Source organism: Eurytemora carolleeae, unplaced genomic scaffold (genome assembly GCF_000591075.1).
Source record: "Eurytemora carolleeae unplaced genomic scaffold, Eaff_2.0 scaffold298, whole genome shotgun sequence".
Taxonomy (NCBI): Eukaryota; Metazoa; Arthropoda; class Copepoda; order Calanoida; family Temoridae; genus Eurytemora; species Eurytemora carolleeae.
The window spans coordinates 154,547-175,838 of record NW_019397132.1 but is presented as its reverse complement, the minus strand read 5'-3'; the positions used below and the strand labels follow the sequence as shown (position 1 = coordinate 175,838).

Genomic DNA, 21,292 nt, shown 5'->3' with positions numbered 1-21,292 from the left:
TATTAATTGGCTCATCAATTTTTAAGACAGGGTCGACTTTAAAGTGTTGCAGCGCCTCGGGCTTGGATTTTAATATCTAATTCTCATTTACTTTTCTGTAGTCATTTTCATGTACATTTTTGCACTATAAACCACTTGTTGTTAGTTTTTGGTTTTAAAGAAGTAATTGGCATAATTTTCGTCGATTTTTGTTTGAAAGCTTGAGACTTTTAAATCACAGTGAGCACACAATTCGGGCCCCTGATAGGTTCAGCCGTTTTGACGTTTATTGGATAAAAAACAGACAGACTTTGTGTCCTCCTAGCTGCTTTAAAAATGATTTTGTGTTCAAATATGAGATGTTAAATTTATCTGGTAACAAATTCGAAACTTAATCCAGTTTTTTGAAGATTTTTATCTAACGTACAATTTAAAATTTTTTCACTTTCTTTAATTGCATGGTTTTTTTTCAAATGTCTGGGTGTTTGCTAAAATATCACCCTGGACTAACAAGGACGATTTCTCTTATTACAATTCAATACAGTTTTGGTCTAAAATTCAACAATTTTTACACTGACCAGGACCAAACTGTTAAATCCGTGTGAAATGTAAGGATCATAGTTGATTTCAAAAATGTTATAAAAATTAAAAGTTTATTCATATAATCATTCTATCAAAAAACATAAATTTCTAAACACAAAGCTAGATGGTTTATGTTGGTTAGATGCGCACAAGGATCCCATCGTGGCATGGCAGTTTAACTAGATTAGAGGTAGATCCTTTGTCAGGGATTTTCCGTAGTTTTCAGGATGTATTGCCAGAGAACCAGTAAAGGCTTCAACAAGGGCTCCTAGTAAACACTTTATGAATAAATGCATCTCATGGATGTGCAAAAGATACGTATTTTAACATTTGACAAATATTTACCTATAAAAGTAAGAAATCTCTTCTACTTGCTGAGCGTTCAATCCATTGCCAAAAGCTTGCTTGGAAAGTTTTAGTTTAGTCTGCAAAGAAACTTGAAAGGACTTTAAGTCAGGATGCTTATTCATGTCAAACCCGAGAATATCCGACACAGTGACACTTAATCTCGAGCCTAAAAATGGGACGAAATAAATCATTTAGTTTAGTTTTTTGAAAAAGGATTACTATGAACTCCTGTGTTCCCCTGGTTCCCCTGGTCCTCTGGGTCCCCTGGGTCTCCTGGTTCCCCAGGTTCCCCTGGTTCCACTGGTTCATCTGGTTTCCCTGGTTCCCCTGATTCCCCTGATTCCCCTGGTTCCTCTAGTTCCTGGTTCCCTTGGTTCTCCTAGTTCCCCTGGTTCCACGGGTTCCTCTAGTTCCCCTAGTTCCACAGGTTCCTTTGGTTCCCCTTGTTCTCTTGGTTCCTCTGGTATCCCTGACTCCCCTGGTTCCCATGATCCCTATGGTTCCCCTGGTTGCCCTGGTTCCCCTAGTTCCCCTGGTTTCCATGGTTCCCCTGGTTCCACTGGTTCCTTTGGTTTCCCTGGTTCCCTGGTTCCTCTAGTTCTTGGTTCCCCCTGTTCCCCTGGTTCCCTTGGTTCCTCTGATACCCCCGGTCCCCCTGGTTCCATTGGTTCCTCTGATTCCCCTGGTTCCTTTGGTCCCCCTGGCTGCCCTAGTTTCCCTGGTTCTCCTGGTTCTCCTTGTTACCTATGGTTCCTCAGGTTCCCCTGATCCCTCTGATTGCCCTGGTTTCCCTGGTTCCTCTGATTCCCCTGGTTCCCCTGGTTCCCCTGGTTCCCCTGGTTCCCCTGGTTCCCCTGGTTCCCCTGGTTCCCCTGGTTCTCCTGGTTCCCCTGGTTCCCCTGGTTACCATGGTTCCTCTGGTTCCCCTGGTTTCCCTGGTCCCTCTGATTGCCCTGGTTTCCTTGGTTGCCCTGGTTCCTATTGGTCTTACCAATGGCATGCAATGTTGTAGTATCCATTATTTCCCCCATCCTCCTTAGTTCTCTCAAGAATGTAGCTTCCCAGGTACTGCGATAATTTATCCAGTTCAATCTTGTCCAGGTTCTGAGATATTCCGCGTTCTTTTATATAGTTAATTCAAGAAGCGATGAAATTCTCTTTCTCTAACATTAACAGTCTCAGCCCCCTAGTGAAATTATGCATAAAATTGGATTGAAAATAATCTATTTTTTAAACTGAATTAAAGGAGCCAGAGCCCAGTCCAGGAAATGCCCCCCGCCCTTTCCTTCTATTTTTGGCCCAAATTTGTTCAGTGCGTGGAATGTCCCCATCCCCATTATATATCTATCTATCTAATATCTATCTATCTATATATATTTATTATATATCTATCTATCTAATATATATGTATCTATCTAATATCTATCTATCTATTTATCTATCTATATATATTTATTATATATCTATCTATCTGATATATATCTAATATCTATCTATCTATCTATTTATCTTTACTTCCTGCTACCACTATACCTTTCCTAACTTCCCTGGTTTGAATGCAGTAGACTAAGCTTCCTTATTATCTGACCTATTGAAGGCAGCAAGACTCTACACGCGTATATTCAACCCCATTCCTTCCTTGCATAATCGTCTTGTCAGTTCATTCAGGCGGGACAACAAGGAAATACAAAAATTTAAGGCAATTAAGGGTGTTTCTAAAAAAACACACTAAGTGCCAAATTTTATATACTGGGGCTAAAAATGGTAAATTCAAAGGAAAAAATTTACCAATCTTAAAGGGACAGTAAAGGAAAAATGAAAGGGGGTATAGGCTAAAAGCTAATCACTTTAGCTTTTCATCGAGACCCTTGAGACGCCTATCTGAAGTTCCTAACTCGAGAGTTGATATAAAGCTGTTTCAAACTTGTACGAAAATGCATATATATACAATTTCGTATAGAAATAGTTGGTTTAAACAGACCATGCTCAGAAAAACAGCAACCAATCTGAAAAAGATGATATCCCAGAGAAAGCTAATTGTAATTTAGGTTTACTTTTATATTTCTTGTTTCTATTTTCAATAGATTTCATTCATAATATTATTTTTACGTCCGTATTACTTGACCAGAAATTCCACAAATGACAGTGCAGTAAAGTGGTCACGTGATACAGGCGGAGACACGTGACCAGTATACTGTTCTGCCATTGGTGATAGTTCTGGTCACGTGATTTAAGTTTCAGATTTTCAAAGTTTTACATATATGAATTTTCGTATAATTATAACACAGTTTTATATCAATTTCTCGAGACAGGAACATCAGATAAAACTTTCATGGGTCGCGATCAAGAGCTAAAGTGATTAGCTTTCAGCCTATACCCCCTTTTATTTTTCCTTTACTGTCCCTTTAAGGATTGCACATAACTTTGATGTTTTCATATCACTCATTGATGTCCTTTTTCAATCTATTTTTATCTAAAACAAACTGAAATTAACATGAAATGACCAGTAAACAAACAATTTCTCTTCGTAACTTTATTCAGGGTTAATCATGTTTTTTTTTTATTTTAGAAAGTTCTCAAAGCCAAACATTTGCCATTTTGGTGGTTGGAAGATCGTAATTCAGCCTGGAGTTGAACATATCTTTTTCTGAATTTAAGGAGATTTCAACTCCTTAGAATCTGTTTATTTTTACTTGACATAAAGATATCTTACAATATTTAATTGTTATTTATGTTTTAGTGTTTCAGTTTTCAAGAGTTATTTTTACTTTATATTTTAACAACATTAATAATGATCATCATTGACGTAAATTATTTCCATTTTAGAGGATCGCCATTCCCCGGTGCGTATAATTATTTATTTCTTAAAAATTATTTATAGCTTGAGTAAAGTTTAAATGTTATTTTGCATAAAAAAAAAATAATGTGTTCTGCTTTTAAATGATCAGGCACAGGTTGATCCATCATTTAGTCAATTACTCTGTTCGTTTTAAATTCGGTGATGGTGATAGACCAAAGTTTCAAACCTTTGTAGATTAAAAAAGTAGATGTTAGTTCCACATTTATTGAAAATATATTTCGGTCTGGGTTGACCCTCTGTTCGTGTTCAATTCTAAAAATTGTAAACGGTTTTTTACAGAAATAGAATATTTTTGCATTACCGTGTACATCTACTTTGTAACTGATTTTCTTTTTTAATCAGTTTTCCTTCTTTATCGTTTCCGCAACAGAATTAAAATTTAGAAGTATGAAATAAAATTCACTGTTTTTAGTATAAATCATGCGGAATTACTAATACGACTTTGTGTACTCTTGAAACCCTTTAATCTTAATTTTAACCCATAGTAAAATTTGGAGCATTCTTGCTTAATTACATGTGATTTCTAAAAAATCATTAATATGAATTTCTTTTTAAAAAAAGTTGTGTTTGAAAAAATTCCAGATTTAGATCTAAAACAATATTTTCTTTATTTTGATGCTGCATACATCAGATTCTTCCATTTACACTGTAAAGGATTCATCTAACAGACGTAAAACAATCTAAAACTTATAAAAAAAATTAAATACCATATCTGAATTTTATCTACTTCTGTATTCTACATATCGTTATCTATGTATCTATCCTATCTATGTATCTCATAAAACCTGTTGCTTGTCATTTTATTACGGAAGGCTTCCTCAACCAATCCTCTGTATTTAGCCATCTATCTATCTATCTTTCTATCTATCCATCTATCTATCTATCCATCTATCTATCTATCTATCTATCTACCATTTCATCTGTCTAAATGCTAGTATTTATTATAGAATTTTCATTCTAGTATTCATTATAGCATTCATTCTAGTATTCATGCTAGAATTCCTTTTAGCATTCATCCTAGCATTCATTACAGCATTCATTATAGTATTCATTACAGCATTCATTATGGTAATCAGTATAGTAATCATGCTAGTATTCATTCACGTATTCATTATAGCATTCATTGTAGTATTCAGTATAGTATTCATTCTACTATTCATACTAGTATTCATTCTAGTATTTATTCCAGTATTCATTCTAGTATTCATTATAGCATTTATTTTAGTATTCATTCTAGTATTCATTATAGCATTTATTTTAGTATTCATTCTAGTATTCGTTATAGCATTCATTCTTGTATTCATTATAGCATTCATTCTAGCATTTATTATAGCATTCATTCTGGTATTCGTTATAGGATTCATTCTAGTATTCATTATAGCATTCATTCTAGTATTCACTATAGCATTCGGTCTAGTTTTCATTATAGCATTTATTCTAGTATTTATTATAGCATTCACTCTAGTTTTCACTATAGCAATCATTTTAGTATTCATTCTAGTGTTCATTCTAGTATTTATTATAGTATTCATTTAATTCATTCCAGTATTCAGTTCAGCATTTATTCTAGTATTCATTCTAGTATTCATTCTTTTTAGTATTCAGTAAAGTATTCATTATAGCATTTATTTTAGAATTCATTCTAGTGTTCATTCTAGTATTTATTCTAGTATTCATTCAATTCATTCTAGTATTCATTTTAGCATTTATTCTAGTATTCATTCTAGTATTCATTCTATTCAGTATTCAGTAAAGTGTTCATTATAGAATTCATTACTGTATTCCGTATAGTATTTAATATAGTATTCTTTCTAGTTTTCTAACTGAAGCCAAGGAGTCAAGCTGGTTTGCTCAGAATTATATTAAGTTTTAATTTTTCAAGAATAGGAGATTTGTTTAGTACCTATACTTTGTTTTGCATAATCGTTTTTCATAAGCAGATATCCTTTAATTAGATTTATTTGCTGTCTCATCTTCTAATATCTAATATCTAATATCTAATGCTAAAACTAATTATTCTGCATCTTATTACTATATTTAACACTGTAATGTGCATATATCTATGTCTATCTATCTATTGTATATATTTCTATCTATCTATCTTCTAATCTATTTGGACCGCTATGAGGAAGTTATACAACATGAGGAACTTGTGTAGGAGGTTTACATATGTAGGATACAATACATGGACTAGTTTTACAGGGATGTATATTGTATACTGTAGAAGTACAGGGTGAGTCAAAAAAAAAGTGTGATTAGGGGTGTTTTTTCAATATTTTTTTTGGAAATTTTTTATTTTTCTTGCAACTCTGGCCAAAACAAATCCGCGAACCTTTTTTCTCTCAAAATCAAAAGTTCAGAAAAGTAAAACTGTGTATGTATATATTATTTTTATTAAATTCTAGAATTTTATAAAGATTGAATTACAGAATCACAGAAAATTTGCAAAATTTCAATAAGAAAATATTCGCAATTTTCAGTTCTGGTCTAATTTTTAAGGAAAAGTTCTTTAAATCCTCGAGTTTCTTTCTTTTTAGTTTATTCTTAAGTTTTAAATAAACGCTGTTCAGTTGAAACCTGAAGAGCCATTGAAAAACAACTTTTCTTTAAGAATAAGACCAGAGCTGAAAATTGCGAATTTTCTTATTTTTTGTTAAACACCCTTAAGGATAAATCTTCGCCTTTGCCCTTTTTTTACTCTGATTTTTATGAGTGAGAGGTAGATACGGAAATTTTAAATTTTCCTTATAAAAAATTTAAACTTATTTCATTTAAAATTGTTTAATTTAAAAAAGGGGGGCATGCCCGGTTCAGAACGGGACCCTTAAAGGGGGGCATGCCCGGTTCAGAACGGGACCCTTAACGCCTTAATCTGAACAATAATGAAGATAACATCATTATTCTAACTAGAAAAATGTTTAATTCTGATTATTTTTCAGTTGTTTCTGAAGCAGGAAATGCGCAAGTCACCGTTGTAGATAAAAAACAGCCAATAAAAATAATTAGGTTCCAAAACAAGAGCACGCAAATATAATCCATACTTAATCAGACAAAGCTTCAGTTTTGACCAAGCATGCCCCTCTATCAATGGAGGATCACTTAAAGTTATGTTTACAATCCCTTTGAGTAAATCAATTTCAGATAAATTATGATGTACATAGGTTGCTAATATGTCCCGAGCTCCTAGTATCTATACAAAGTGATCATTCGGAATATTAAAGGATCAATATATCATCTTCTCTTTTATTTATCTCAGGTTTAAATATCCATCTCTATTCATCAATCTTCCTGTCATTATTATATCATTATATCCATCCTTCATTTTATCCTTAAATATATCCTTATATTTATCTCTATATCCATCCTTCCCTCTTAACTTTATCCTTATATCCTTAGATTTATCTTTATATCCATCCTTCCCTCTTCCTCTTATCCTTATAACCTTACAGTTATCTTTATATCCATCCTTTCCTCTTCCTTTTATCCTATAACCTTAGATTAATCTATATATCCATTCTTCCCTCCTCCTTTTTTATCCTTAGAATTATCTTTATATCCATCCTTCCCTCTTCCCTTTATCCTTATATCCTTAGATTTATGAAAATATATCCATTCTTCCTTTTTCCTTTTATCCTTATATCCTTAGATTTTTCTCTATATTCATCCTTCCCGCTTCCTTTTATCCTTATATCCTTAGATTTATGAAAATATATCCATTCTTCCTTCTTCCTTTTATCCTTACATCCTTAGATTTATCTTTATATCCATCCTTCCCTCTTCCTTTTATCCTTATATCCTTAGATTTATCTATATATCCATCCTTCCCGCTTTCTTTTTATTCTTACATCCTTAGATTTATCTTTATATCCATCCTTCCCTCTTCCTTCCATTTTTATATCCTTATTTCATCTCTCTGATCCATCTTCCTTCCATCCAACCCATTTTCAGTTATTTGCAGTAAACTGACAGAAGAAATAGCGGAATTTTCCATTCTTATATCCTTAGTTACAGGGTGTCCCACGAAACATGACAGTTGGTGAATATTTTAGAATGTCTTCTTCCATAATTTGTTAAGTTGTTTGATACCAAAGACAATAATACAAATACTATATGGGAGTCTTGTTACAGTAAAATATGTTTCAGAAAAAGATTTTCGAAATAAACTGCAAAAAAACCTTTAATATCTAATAAAGTATATGAAAGACGACTTTCATAACTATTTACCAACTCTCATGTTTCGTGGGACACCCTGTATATTAATCCATCTATTCATAATTTTTTCATCCTAAATAAGAAGAAAGTTCATAGACTTCTTAGAAGTGATCATCTATAATCGATAAATCTTAATATTGTATTTTCTTATGCCTTTCAGTCGTAAATTAACACTGCTTTCCGATTTTTCATAACATTTTTTATATTCTTTATCTACTCAGACGATATGAAGTCCTTTATCAAAAATTGATTAGATCAATAATACTAATCTTTAAAAAGTAGAGGAGAACACAAGGAGGGGGGGGGGAGGCACAACTCCTCCCCCTGGACCACTAAACCTATGGCTTCCAAGTGGGTTTTCAGGCCCAAACGGGTGCTGAGCCCACCCTGGAAAAAAATGTAAGCCCCCCTAAACAAATTCCTGTGTACGCCCCTGTAATGATAAGTGAACATAAAGCTCAGCTAGTTTCTAATCGTCAATCTCTCTCTTCTCTCCTCCTCTTTCCTCTCCTCCTCTCTTCCCTCCTCCTCTTTCTCTTCTCTTTCTCTCCTCCTCACTTCTCTCCTCTCTTTTCTCTCCTCCACTCTTCTCTCCTCTTTCTTTCTCTCCTTCTCTTTCTCTCCTCTCTCGTTTCTCCTCCTCTTTTCTCTCTCTCCTCTCTTTTCTCTCCTCCTCTTTCTCTCCTCCTCTTTCTCTCCTTCTCTTTCTCTCCTCTCTCGTTTCTCCTCCTCTTTTCTCTCCTCCACTCTTCTCTCCTCTTTCGTCTCTCCTCTCTACTCTCTTATCTCTTATCTCATCTTTCTTCTCTCTTCTCTCCTCTCTCCTCTCTCCTCTCTTCTCTCTCCTCTCTTCTCTCTTCTCTCTCCCTTCTCCTCTCTCCTCTCACTTCTCTCCTCTCTCTCCTCTCTTTCTTTTATCCACTTTGGTGTTTTTAGCTTTTTATCTATTTATCATCCTCTCTTTATAGTTCTCTTATTATCCTCTCTTCTGTATCTATCTATCTATCTCTTTTCATCTTTAGCTCTCTATCTATCTATTCTCGCTGTCTCTCTGCCTCTCTTCTCCTCTCTACTCTCCATCTATCTGTCTGCTGTTAGTCAGTATCTGTCAATCAATTGATCTCCAGTTTACTAACAGCGCTGGCACGCTGTATACACGTTCTCTCGCTATACATACATATCCTCTAAAGTTGGTAAACATTTTACTTCATGAACTTCTGCTCTTTTAGTTTCCTTTTTTACTTGTGCGGAGTTATGTTTTTCTAATTTATCAATTGTAGTTTGTAATTCGGTAATTTCTGTTTTAAGAAAGATACTTCTCTAAAAATGTGGTGAAAATCCTTTTCTGAATCGGAGATAATTCCATTGAACTTGCTGGGTTCACAACAATTTAATTAAATTTTGTTGGTTTGAGGGAACAGGAACCGGATTTAATGAATCGCGAGAAGTGGTTGAACTACATAGAGACAGTTCAACCACCAACCACTCGTTTAACTCGAAAAATGAAAAGATTCATAGATTATTGATTTTTATAAACTATCTTAGATCTAAGAGAAACAATATGCAGCAAAAACTGAGTTAAAGATAGAATTTCATTAAACTCATACTCTAACTAGCAGGTGTAGTTTTAATGTCCGAATTTTTGAAAATTGAATATTTTTTGCATCCTTTTTAATGCTATTTTCCTTGTCCTTAAAAAAAATAATGTTCGACTATTTGTCCAAGTAAAATTTGTTCTTATAAACATTCATTTATTTATGGTTTCTAGCCTTTAACTTCATAATTACAACATCTATTTTGAACAGAGTTTTCTGATGTAACACGTCAATATTCCTTCAGTTATAAAGGAAATATTTGTTATCAATATCAAAAATTATTTGTTATCATGCGAATACAAGATATCTTCTCAATAGTTTGTAAGAGAACTAAGACATGCTTTAAAACAAACAAAACATCTATCTAAAATTATATATGAGTGCAGGAATAAACTAAAATTCAGTTTTTTAACCTTGATTCATAAATCTTAGCATTTTCTGAGGTTTTGAGGTCAATCATTTTTTTCGCGTTTTCCTTAACGCTCCAATGCATTTTTATAAAGTTGTGACCCCCCCCCCTTTCTAAATTCCTAGCTACGGGATTGAATTTGTCTTCACCAGTTGACTTCACATTAGAGTTTTCTAAATCTTGAATCATTTATTTAGGATTTGAGGCAGTGCAGTGCAGGTACTTGAGAAGTAGTTGTAACGGAAGTACGGAGTTCAGCAACCTCGCTGCTCTCAATATAAACCTCGTGCTAGAATCCATTCAACTTTTACCCTGTCCGACTCCGTACACATTGATATTCTAATTTTGGTACGGCACCAGTTGCTGTTCCGTACATTAATGAGAATTGTACGGAATTCAACGCTATCCCGTACATTAATGAAAATTGTACGGGATTCAACGATGTTCCGTACATTAATGAGAATTGTACGGGATTCAACGCTTTTCCGTACATTAATTATACGGGATTCGATACTATTATCTGACAAATAAGAAATATAAATCTCTTCAGGATAATATCTGCTAGCAGGAAGATCATCATGCCAAACCTAACCCGGACCCAGAGCAATCTTCCGCCAACAGTTAACAAGCAGTTTCACTACCCACCCTACTTTTCACCATTCAGTAGGTCAGAACCATATTCGACAAACAACAGTTTCACTACCTACTTATCACCATTCAGTAGGTCAGAACCATATTCGACAAACAACAGTTTCACTACCCATTTTACTTATCACCATTCAGTAGGTGAGAACCATATTCGACTAACAGTGCAGTTTCACTACCCACCCTACTTATCACCATTCAGTAGGTCAGAACCATATTCGACAAACAACAGTTTCACTACCCACCCTACTTATCACCATTCAGTAGGTCAGAACCATATTCGACAAACAACAGTTTCACTACCCACCCTACTTATCACCATTCAGTAGGTCAGAACCATATAACAACAGTTTCACTACCCACCCTACTTATCACCATTCAGTAGGTCAGAACCATATTCGACTAACAACAGTGATGTTCAATCCACTGATAAAAATTTTTTTACTTTTTATAACAACTTTATCAGATATATATAATAATATTTCGTCTTTGTATTCCACAGTTTTATGTTTACCACTTGGTGTACAGTTTACATGTCCGGTTTTATGATCGAATGAAGACATATTTTGGGTGGAAAAATGTAAAATAATTTTTGTGAAAGGGGAATGTGTTTACCTTAAAAAATGATAATTTGTCAATTTTTAGATTTTGTGCATTTCACCAACACTAACATTTTTTTTCTTCAAAAATCCAAATTATATAGTGGAGGTGAAAAATTGTTTTAAATGTGCTATTCGTCAAAAAGTTTTTACACTGATGAAATCTATTTTTAGGGAAAACTCCTCTTCATGTCCTGCATTAAATATTGATAACAGACCCTACTCCCCTTCATTAGCAGTTCCTAGATCATTCTCACCAATGTCAGGTATACAGGGATACCAGGATACAGGGATACCAGGATACAGGGATACCAGGATACAGGGATACCAGGATACAGGGATTCCAGGATACAGGGATACCAGGATACAGGGATACCAGGATACATGGGATATCAGGATATAGGGATACCTGAATACAGGTATACAGGGGGTTCCAGGATACAGGTACCATACAGGGGGTACTATAGGATACAGGTATACTGGTTATATATTTATATCTTGTTCTAGTATCTACCCGAACCTGTTCCTCCGGTGTGTACAGATCTATGGTTTCTCCGATCAGGTTCGAGTTTATTAATCATCAGTTTAAAACGTTATCAACACAATTATAAAAATAAAGAGAATATCCACGGTGAATAGCACGTCCTGTGATTTGATCAACAGAGAGCATCTATATTTTGGACTCAATTTCCTCCCTGATTTATTTTCTTTCTAAAACTTTTCTTTTTAGCTTCACAATTTGAATTTTAACTATTCTTCGTTTATTACATGTATATATACTATTGGTAATGGTTTTTGAATAATCAAATAATTGTATTCGGTTGCAGCCCGTACATTCTTAGCTCTAGGTGGGTCTTTCGTACTGTGTCAGCTTAATAAAGAATTCACAATGCTTCCCATTTCATCTAATTCTAAGAGCAAAGTTTATTTATAAGAAATGATAACTTTCTCGAAAGCAAAAGACAAGCTATAAATTGGCTTGATTTAATTTATGCTAGATTTAACGTCATCGTAAAAGTTTTGATAATTTTTAATAAATATTCATCTCAAATAGTGACGTTGACAATCATGATACAATCATGTTAATTTTAAAAAGTTAACAGAATTAATCAAGGAGAATTGAATATAAGGAGGGGGCGATAGGGTTTCCGTACACTTTGCTTTGACGTTTTTGGACTGCTGAAGAACTAGTTTTTGCGTAACAACAATAATAAAGATTGTAAATAATAACACAAATGATAAACAAACATCTGGCGTTAGATGAAAATTCACCGTACTAACTCATGTTTGTTTACATTAGATCAGCTGCCTTTGTTATTGTTGTTACGCAAAAACTAGTTATTCAGTAGTCCAAAAACGTCACAGCAAAGTTTACGGAAACCCTATCGCCCCCTCCTTATATTCAATTCTCCTTGGAATTAGTTATCATTAATATATATATTTATATATGATACAGGATTTGCATTATTAATTCTCTAAATATTAATCCGCATTTTTGAATGATTTCAATTTCATCTTTTAAAATATTTTAGGAATTAAATTGAAATAATTTTGAATACACCAAATTTAGGTATTTTTTATCATAAGTATACAAAAAAAAATGTTTGCAAAAGCATATAAAAAACATATGAATACTCTAATTTGCCCCTTAAAAAAAAAGAATGATTGTCAATTTAGATAACTATTTTTTTTTAGTTTTGACATTGTTTAGGATTTGCAAAATTAAAAATCAAAATAAAGATTTTTCTCGGAAAAGTCTAATGATCTACTTCATCTATTGAACTAGTCTACGTAAACATCTTTCTCCTAAATATTCTAAATAAATCTATTATTGTTCAGCTCTTTAATTAACATTTTTAACATTTTCATTGTTCACTTTGTACAGTTATACAATATGCATATATCATGCACGTCATTCTTTAGTTAGTCGTAGATTTTATCGGACGTCGTTAGACTCATAAACTCTTCTAATATATTCATAAACTCTTAAAATATATTCATAAACTCTTCTAATATATTCATAAACTCTTCTAATATATTCATAAATTCTTCTAAAATATTCATAACTCTTCTCTTCTAATATATTCATGACTCTTCTAGTATATTCACAAACTCTTTTAATACATTTACAAACTCTTCTAATATATTCACAAACTCTTCTAATATATTCATAAACTCTTCTAATATATTCATAACTCTTCTAATATATTCACAAACTCATCTAATATATTCATAAACTCTTCTAATATATTCATAAACTCTTATAATATATTCATAAACTCTTCTAATATATTCACAAACTCTTCTAATATATTCACAAACTCTTCTAATATATTCACAAACTCTTTTAATATATTCACAAACTCTTCTAATATATTCACAAACTCTTTTATTTTTCTCTTCTATTTATTCTCATATTCTACATACATATTATCCTAATATCATCAAAACATCTTCTAAAATAGCTTTATATACAGAGTGTCCCAAAAAAAACTGTGCAATAATGGTATTAGTAACTGAAGAAACAACTTTCGTTAAATTTTTAAACCAATGTGTTATTAGAAAGCTCCATATTTCCGTTATTTCATGATGCAATTTTTTTCCTTCTAGGTCTCATATACTTTTTTTTGTTAAAGCCAATTCCTTGAGTGTAAATCGATTTCTCTGATTTTTTAAATTTTCGATTTTTCACGTCATCTGCTTATCTTTCCCGGTAGAAAGAAAGGGACTATGAAAATATTCAAAATTTTCGAAATTTTATTTTGATTATAAGCTGTACGTGTAAAGTTTCTATTTTAACTAAAATTTTGGATTCACGATTTTTACTTTTGGAGCTAGAGCAATCGGAAAATGAAATTAACATTAAGAAAAAAAATGAAAAAAAACTAAGGGTACGAACCTTGCCCAGACCACAAAAAAAAAATGTTATTTTCGTTTTGAGATCAATTTGTACTATCCACAACTAGCTTTATTAACAAATTTTTTTTAATCTAACCCACCTGAGCACAAAAATAAAACATTTTTTGGGAATCTGAAATTACAAAAAAAATATTTTAAAAGATAAGATTATTTTTACCTTAGAAATGATTTTTACGCCTAAATTTGTTATTGATCCATTTTTATGATAGGTTTAAGAATTTAGGTAGTTTCGAAATTTCGAAAATCTTTAATTTGTTCATACTTTGGGAACAAATGAAAATTTGAAAAATCCGGGAAATCTATTTTCGATTTACACCTTGGTTGTAAAAATTAAACGAATATTGTTTCGTCAGTAACTAATACCCCTACAGCACAGTTTTTTAGTGACACCCTGTATAAATATCCTCCTAACTCTTCACATATTCCCAAATCTCTTTTAAGATCATTCAAAACTTTTCGGATAATTTCATAAACTGGTTTTACAAACATACGTAATAAGATTTCCTAAAAACCTTTTTTTTAGATCCTCACACTGAAAAATTCCAACAATAAACTCTTTCAAAAATATGCCATGTGCACTTTTACATTTTACCTCGTACTTTTAATGGACAAATGAGTATTAACCTAAAGGAACAAGCAGAACTGCAAACTTTTAGTTAAATTGAAATTGAAGATTTTTCTGTATTTCTCCAATCAGTTTGGAAGAGAATGACTTAAATAAGTTTAACACATATATTTATAGATATAAAAATTGCCAGCTTAGTTGCAAAATCTTAAAAAAAAACTTTTATAGATTAACCGTTCTCTGGCCAAAATACGAATAAATAGACCCCGTCAAACAGAACTAGATACGAAATGCTGAAACTTTATGAACTTGATCCGGAAAATGACTGGTACTTTTTTTTGGAGGACCAACTTTTTTGATGATAGGTTGTCGTAGTTCTGCCATGAATGGTTCATTAATTTTAAACTTGGTTTGAATAGTTTTGCATTCTTAACAGCTTCAAGAAAGATTCCGTGGGAGATTTCAATCAGAGAATTTATTAGGAAAAGATAGGAAACCCTATGAAAATGAATTAAGCTAATTTGACATATTTGTTATGAAGGCGACCTCACATGGCTCTGGGACGGACTGCCTCCGGAGGCCACTGCGGAGTAAGAACGGATGTTGTAAAAATGTAACTTTGTTGTACTTTAGGTGTCATGAAACCATCGACAATTTATTCACGACATCAAACAATCGAAACCATGATATTATGATAAGAATGTTATTGTTAGGTAAAAGGTGTATCTCATATATTTTTACATAATTTCGACCTCAATGTTTGTATTCTTGAGATGGTTTCGGTTAGTTCGAAATTTATTACGAAGAAAATATTAGGGTTTCAATTCTAACAGCATGAAATACATTTTCTATCATAAGAAATCAGACAACCAGCGCCAGTTCTGTTTGTTATGTCAAAATGAGATGTTTCATGTTTGTAAAATGTAATTGTTTGATTTTGTTGATTATTAAACTAGTTCAGCGAGAGAAAACAAATCTATGTATTTTTGCCTCAGACCTTAATTTTAATCTGAGGAAAAATTTCCTGTCACTTTTATGGAAGTTTGATAAATATATAAATAAAAATAAATAAAGTCTTTATTTTATTCCTAGAAAATTAAAATCCTCTGCACTTTCACATCCAATGTATGATCACTAATCAGTTATCAGACAAAGAAACTGGTTACTTACCTCAAACTTTAATTTTCTAATCCATATATCTTTGCAACTATGGACCAAATTTAAATAGCGAGACATAGTTGAACAGCGTATACTAAGTTGAACCACTTCTCTTCAGTGCACAAGAGAATAGGTTTTAACTTTGTCTTTATTCATAAAATAAGGTCCCTGATCCTATAAACCTTTGATATCTTAAACTCTTGACTACTTACTCTGGCAGAAATCATCGTTAGAGATATCAAAGGTCTGTGACATCATGTTGCAAAGATATAAGGATTAGAAAATTAGTTTCCGGTTCTAATCTATATAGACGATGGACCTTTCTCAACCGGATTTTGATGTTTTTAATGTATTTAATGTATTAAATGTTTAAATGTTTTGAATGTTTAGACCTATGGTGTGGTTGGATCTGGGAGTAAGAAAGGACTCCACAAAACCTCTTCAGGAGACATAGTAAGTAATATTATTAAAGGACAGGTTAAAGAAAAAAGAATTAACACGACAACCATCACAAATTCAGGAACTTATCTTGGATTTATTTAACATTAGAATGTTATCATGGTTTTAACTTAATTTATAATATACGACTAAATTATCTAATTACACTACAACATCCTATCTATTATCATAGGACATAGATTTTCCTAATTCTCCTAGACTGTATTCTATGTATTATCATACATCATCTATGGTTTTCCAAATTCTCTTCTTATAGACTATCATCCAATGTAATATCATACAACATAGGTAATTTATAATATACGACTACATTTTCTAATTATACTACAACATCCTATGTATTATCATACGACATAGGTGTTCCTAATTCTACTATACATTACATTTAAGGGTGGATACAGGATTTATGTCAGGGGGTGCTAGATTTATTTTGGAACAAAAAAAATCCAAATTTAGGAACCAAAAGACGCACCGAAGGTGAATATTTCCTTTCCTGTCTTGCACTAGGTATTCTTTCCCTTAAGATATTCTGAAACCTGAATCTATCAGGGGGTGCGAAGGTCCTTCCACCCCCCCCCCTTGTAACAGAGGGTTAAAGGGACAGACCGGCTTTGTAAGGAAGAAAAATTAACTTAGTGTGCAGTGTTGTGGACAAATTCTTTAGGATTCATTTAAGACATATGAAACTTTTTAAAGATCTGTAAATCCTGAGTTTGAGTGCAAAGTCGACGTTAAAAATCGTATTTTTGAGTGGATACATTTTCAGACTCAGTAATTATACATCGTGGAAACGTTTTATAAGTTTAAAATGAATCCTAAAGATTTTTTCCACAAAACTGCATACTCAGTTTAACTACCTTACACATAGCCGGTCTTTCCCTTTAAAGAGAATTCTGAATGACTACACCATACAGGGTTTCCCTATTTCATAGTTCTACTATAGCCGAGAGAACAGAACACTGTTTACGAATCAAAGGCTTGGGTTTTCCACCTGTGATTATACTCTACCCAAACCTTAATGGTCCGACTCCCACCCCACCCCGACTTCCTGTCCTGGGGCTTAGAAATCTGTTTTGCCTTTGACCCATCCCCTCCCTTTACCCCTCCTTCCCCTCCATCCTCAAACCAAATTGCCCCTTGGTACTCGAGTTCCCTATCTGCAATTCCCCCCCCACCACCATCCCTCCCCAATAATTACCTAGGAAATCAAAATATTTTCTTTTCCATTTTTCCATTAGAGGAAACTCTTCCCCACAGGCCATAGGCCTGTGTTGGTCAGGAAATAATATTTGGTTAGCTAAATATTGAATGTAATGTTTAATCTTTAGCTAGCCAGACATTATGTTTGTTAGAATAAATATGATTATTATGTTTTGTTAGCTGAACATAGTATTTGTAAGATTGAACATGAGAAAGGAGGTATTATATAAACTGGTGTGATATAATGTTTGTCTGACTGGATATAATGTTTGTCCTGGCAGGAAATAATGTTTGTCCTGGTGGGAAATAATGTTTGTCTGGCGGAATATAATGTTTGTCCTGGCGGGAAATAATGTTTGTCCTGGCGGGAAATAATGTTTGTCTGGCGGAATATAATGTTTTTCTGGCGGGATATAATATTTTTCCTGGCGGGAAATGATATTTGTCTGGCGGAATATAATGTTTGTCTGGCGAAATATAATGTTTGTCCTGTCGGGAAAAAATGTTTGTCCTGGCAGGAAATAATGGTTGTCTGGCGGGAAATAATGTTTGTCTGGCGGAATATAATTTTTGTCTGGCGGGATATAATGTTTGTCTGGCGGGATATCGATGTATATGTCTGGCGGGATATAATGTTTGTCTGGCGGGATATATTGTTTGTCTGGCGGGATATCGATATATATGTCTGGCAGGATATAATGTTTGTCTTGCGGGATATAATGTTTGTCTGGTGAAGTATAGTGTTGTCTGACAGAATATAATGTTTGTCTAAAAAATATTGTATTTTTTCTACCGGTAGAGAATGTTTATATTTTGTTTGCCTAAATTTTTCAGTCTTAATTTTACGACATTCCATAGGAAATTTGAGAAATTAGCCCGCCATTTTAGAATTACCCCAACCCGTGATTTTCTCGGGTATTTCCTTATTGTGGACTAGCTGAATTGCCCGGCGCTGCACAGGGAGCACAGGCTACTCATAGTTACTCTCGCCGTTTACCCGCACTTGGTGTTTAATTACGATTTTAGCTTTTTTCCTTATAAAAATCGATTGGTACTTTAATACACCAAGCTAAGAACATTCCCGTGGTTCTCCCGAGTTCCCCAATCAAGATTTGAGGCAAATCAGTTTAGGGGTTTATGTATGATCGGACATATAAACAAACAGAGTACTTTATATATAGGAACTTTCGGAGTTACCTGTCATTTGAGATGAGCCATAAATATGCATGTCCGATTCACCCTGTTTCTTCAAGCAAAAATAGTTAAGTTTGCTTAGTTTTTCTGTCTGAAAATTTTCAATTCTTAATTAGGGTTATCTGGTTAATTTTTGGCTTGAGGATTTATGCAATGCAGCACAGACAATACAGGAAATTGAGATTTAAATCAGCTAATTTTAAGCAGAACATAACAATGACAAACAATTAACATTGATAATGGACAGGCTGCAAAAGGAAATTCTATGGCATTTATAAATCTATTTAAATGGACAAGACTATAATGCAGTCTCTAGAGATGGGCGCGTTCGGCTCTTTTCATTTCATTCGTTCATCGTTCGTGAACGGCCCATTTTGTTCGTTTTTTTCCAATTGTTCAAAAATACCAATTTCGTTCTTTCTCAAAATTATCGTTCATTTTCCATATATTTCGTTCGTTTTCTCACTGAACGATCATTCGGTAAATCGTTCGTTCAGTACAAAATTGTTCGTTCAATAAGATCGTTCGTTCAGTAAAAAATATAGTTTTTTCAAAAATCGGTCATTCAGAAAATAAACTATCTGTTTAAAATCGATCGTTTTTTCGTTAGTTTTTATAAAACGATGTATGTTATTTCGATCAGAACGATGACAACACTCCCAATTTAAAACTATTTTCTGGAACCAAAATTATAAAAGGAATTCTTTTTATATTAAACCATTGACCGTTTTCAAGACAATGTTAGGTTTTCCATTTTCGAACATATCCTGAATTTGAAACATAATCGCGTTTTCGAGACAAAACCCACTTTCCCCTTTTTGAGTATAATCCACAATTCAGAACAAAATTCTCACTTTCATATAACTTACAAAATAAATCACTGAAAGTAAAATTTATCTTATGGAAGACCTGCAAAATTATTTCTAAAATCTTAATTTCACTATTTATTTGTTAAATTATAGAATAAGGTTGATTTAATTTCCCACATTTCTAGATAAACAATTTCCCGTATTTCTATAGTTAAGTCGATATATTGTAAGAACAAAATAATATTAAACTTTGATTTCTCGATTTTTTAATTATAAAAGAACAAAAAATTTCTCTTCTATTTTACCTTATCAAAAAATCTTGTTTGGCTACGTAAGTAAATGCGTAAATGCTTGAAAATTGACATTGATCATGAATTCGACTTCGAGTAATTATCTCAAAACCAGGATATGTTCCGAAAAAGGCGAAATGCGGTAATTGTTTGAAAACAGGGATATATATTTTCGAAAATGAAAACCATTATCAAAAACTAATTCTCACACCAATTATTATTATAGTTTAAAGTGGACATTTCTTCTTTCAATTAGTTTTAGCCATTTTTAATAAATTGTATAGATTAGTTTTGCAAGTGTCGGCTTGGATTAGAGATATATGCATGAAAAAGATAACTTTGCAGATTTGGCCCATTTCTAACACTCAGTGTTAGAAATGGGCCAAGAGTTATAGTTTTGGAATTAATTTCCTCTGAAATTAAAGTTTATATTTCGTTCCTCTGTCTGCAGAGGCGCAACTAGGACTTTTGAAAGGGGAGAGGCAATATATAATTTTGTAATGGTCTGGGGGGGGGGGGGAAAGGGGGGGTTTCCTTCCCCCATTTTTGAAAATTTTTCGAAAACATAAGTTTTTAAGGGTTTGAAGTCGAAAAAAAGGAAATTTTAAGTTGTTGCATGCAGATTTGGCTGTGTTCAGTTCAAATCGATTTTTTGTTCTTGAGTTTTTACAAAATTTATACTTCTATCAGCTATAAAATAAATGATATGAGTGAATTCATTGTATGTGTGTGCAAATCGCAAAAGAGTATTTTTTAAGTACCTGGTTTAATTACAGATTAAACTGCAAGAAATAATCATAAAAATACATAGGTAAAGAATAAATTCAATCATTTAAATTGAAAAAGGACAGATAATGTTACCTTTTCTCTTGAAGTTATTGAATTAATGATTGATCTAACCAATTTTTATAATCTAAATTCATTTTCGATTTTATAGAACTTCTGTCAAAGAAGATAAATCTTGTTAGTTATGAAATATGATAATCAGTTAGAAATTTGCCAGGTTCAGAATTTTCTCTTGATTTGGATATGAGTTTTTGCCACAAACTCAAATATTTTAATCCCTAAATCTTTGCATCGAGTGGTGTAAACATTTGATATTTCAAACTTGGAATATTTTACCAAAAGAATTCAAAGTTTGATATCTACGAGTACTCTATTAACTCAACACAAATAAAATACAGTTCAGAACTTTTTTTACATTAAATGTTTACAATAGCCTTGAGAATTGAGAAAGATAAAAATATTTTTTTTTAAACTAACTATAGTATAATAAAATTTCTACAATAACTCTATTAGTTTTCTTATTCCTGTGATACAGATTTTCGCCATTCTTTCTTTCTTTTCATTCTGCAGGGGGGGGGGGCGCCCCCCCTCTCAGGTGCTAGGGGAGGGCGCGCGCCCGGCCGCCCCCCCCCCTAGTTGCGCCTCTGGACTAAACGGTTTTTCTTGGGTTCCTATGGGTAGCC

At 33.0% G+C, this 21,292-nt stretch overlaps 1 protein-coding gene and 1 long non-coding RNA gene across 3 annotated transcripts; one reads left to right on the top strand and one right to left on the bottom strand.

The window, feature by feature from the left end:
- Positions 1–618: 618 nt before the first annotated feature.
- On the bottom strand, positions 619–2,233 carry LOC111712221 (uncharacterized). 2 transcript variants are annotated; one of them, XR_002767409.1, is made up of 3 exons: positions 1,901–2,233; positions 907–1,075; positions 619–829 (listed from the first exon to the last, which is right to left on the bottom strand). It is a non-coding gene; the product is annotated as an uncharacterized LOC111712221 (long non-coding RNA). The 2 variants fall into 2 exon arrangements; XR_002767408.1 differs by lacking the exon at positions 1,901–2,233 and having other exon boundaries at positions 907–1,446.
- A 7,621-nt stretch (positions 2,234–9,854) lies between these two features.
- LOC111712206 (uncharacterized) lies at positions 9,855–16,414 on the top strand. The gene is made up of 5 exons (XM_023486751.1): positions 9,855–10,652; positions 11,404–11,495; positions 11,737–11,791; positions 15,255–15,303; positions 16,262–16,414. The coding sequence occupies exons 1-5, from the start codon at positions 10,564–10,566 to the stop codon at positions 16,412–16,414; spliced, it is 438 nt and encodes a 145-aa protein (XP_023342519.1). The 5' UTR covers positions 9,855–10,563.
- The last annotated feature ends 4,878 nt before the right edge of the window (positions 16,415–21,292 follow it).

Excerpts from the sequence above, each read along its gene's own strand:
- LOC111712206 (XM_023486751.1), top strand. The coding sequence starts at position 10,564 with ATGCCAAACCTAACCCGGACCCAGAGCAATCTTCCGCCAACAGTTAAC. Across the intron at positions 11,792-15,254 it reads TCTATGGTTTCTCCGATCAG|GCGACCTCACATGGCTCTGG; the intron begins GTTCGAGTTTAT and ends TTTGTTATGAAG. Across the intron at positions 15,304-16,261 it reads CCTCCGGAGGCCACTGCGGA|ACCTATGGTGTGGTTGGATC; the intron begins GTAAGAACGGAT and ends TTGAATGTTTAG.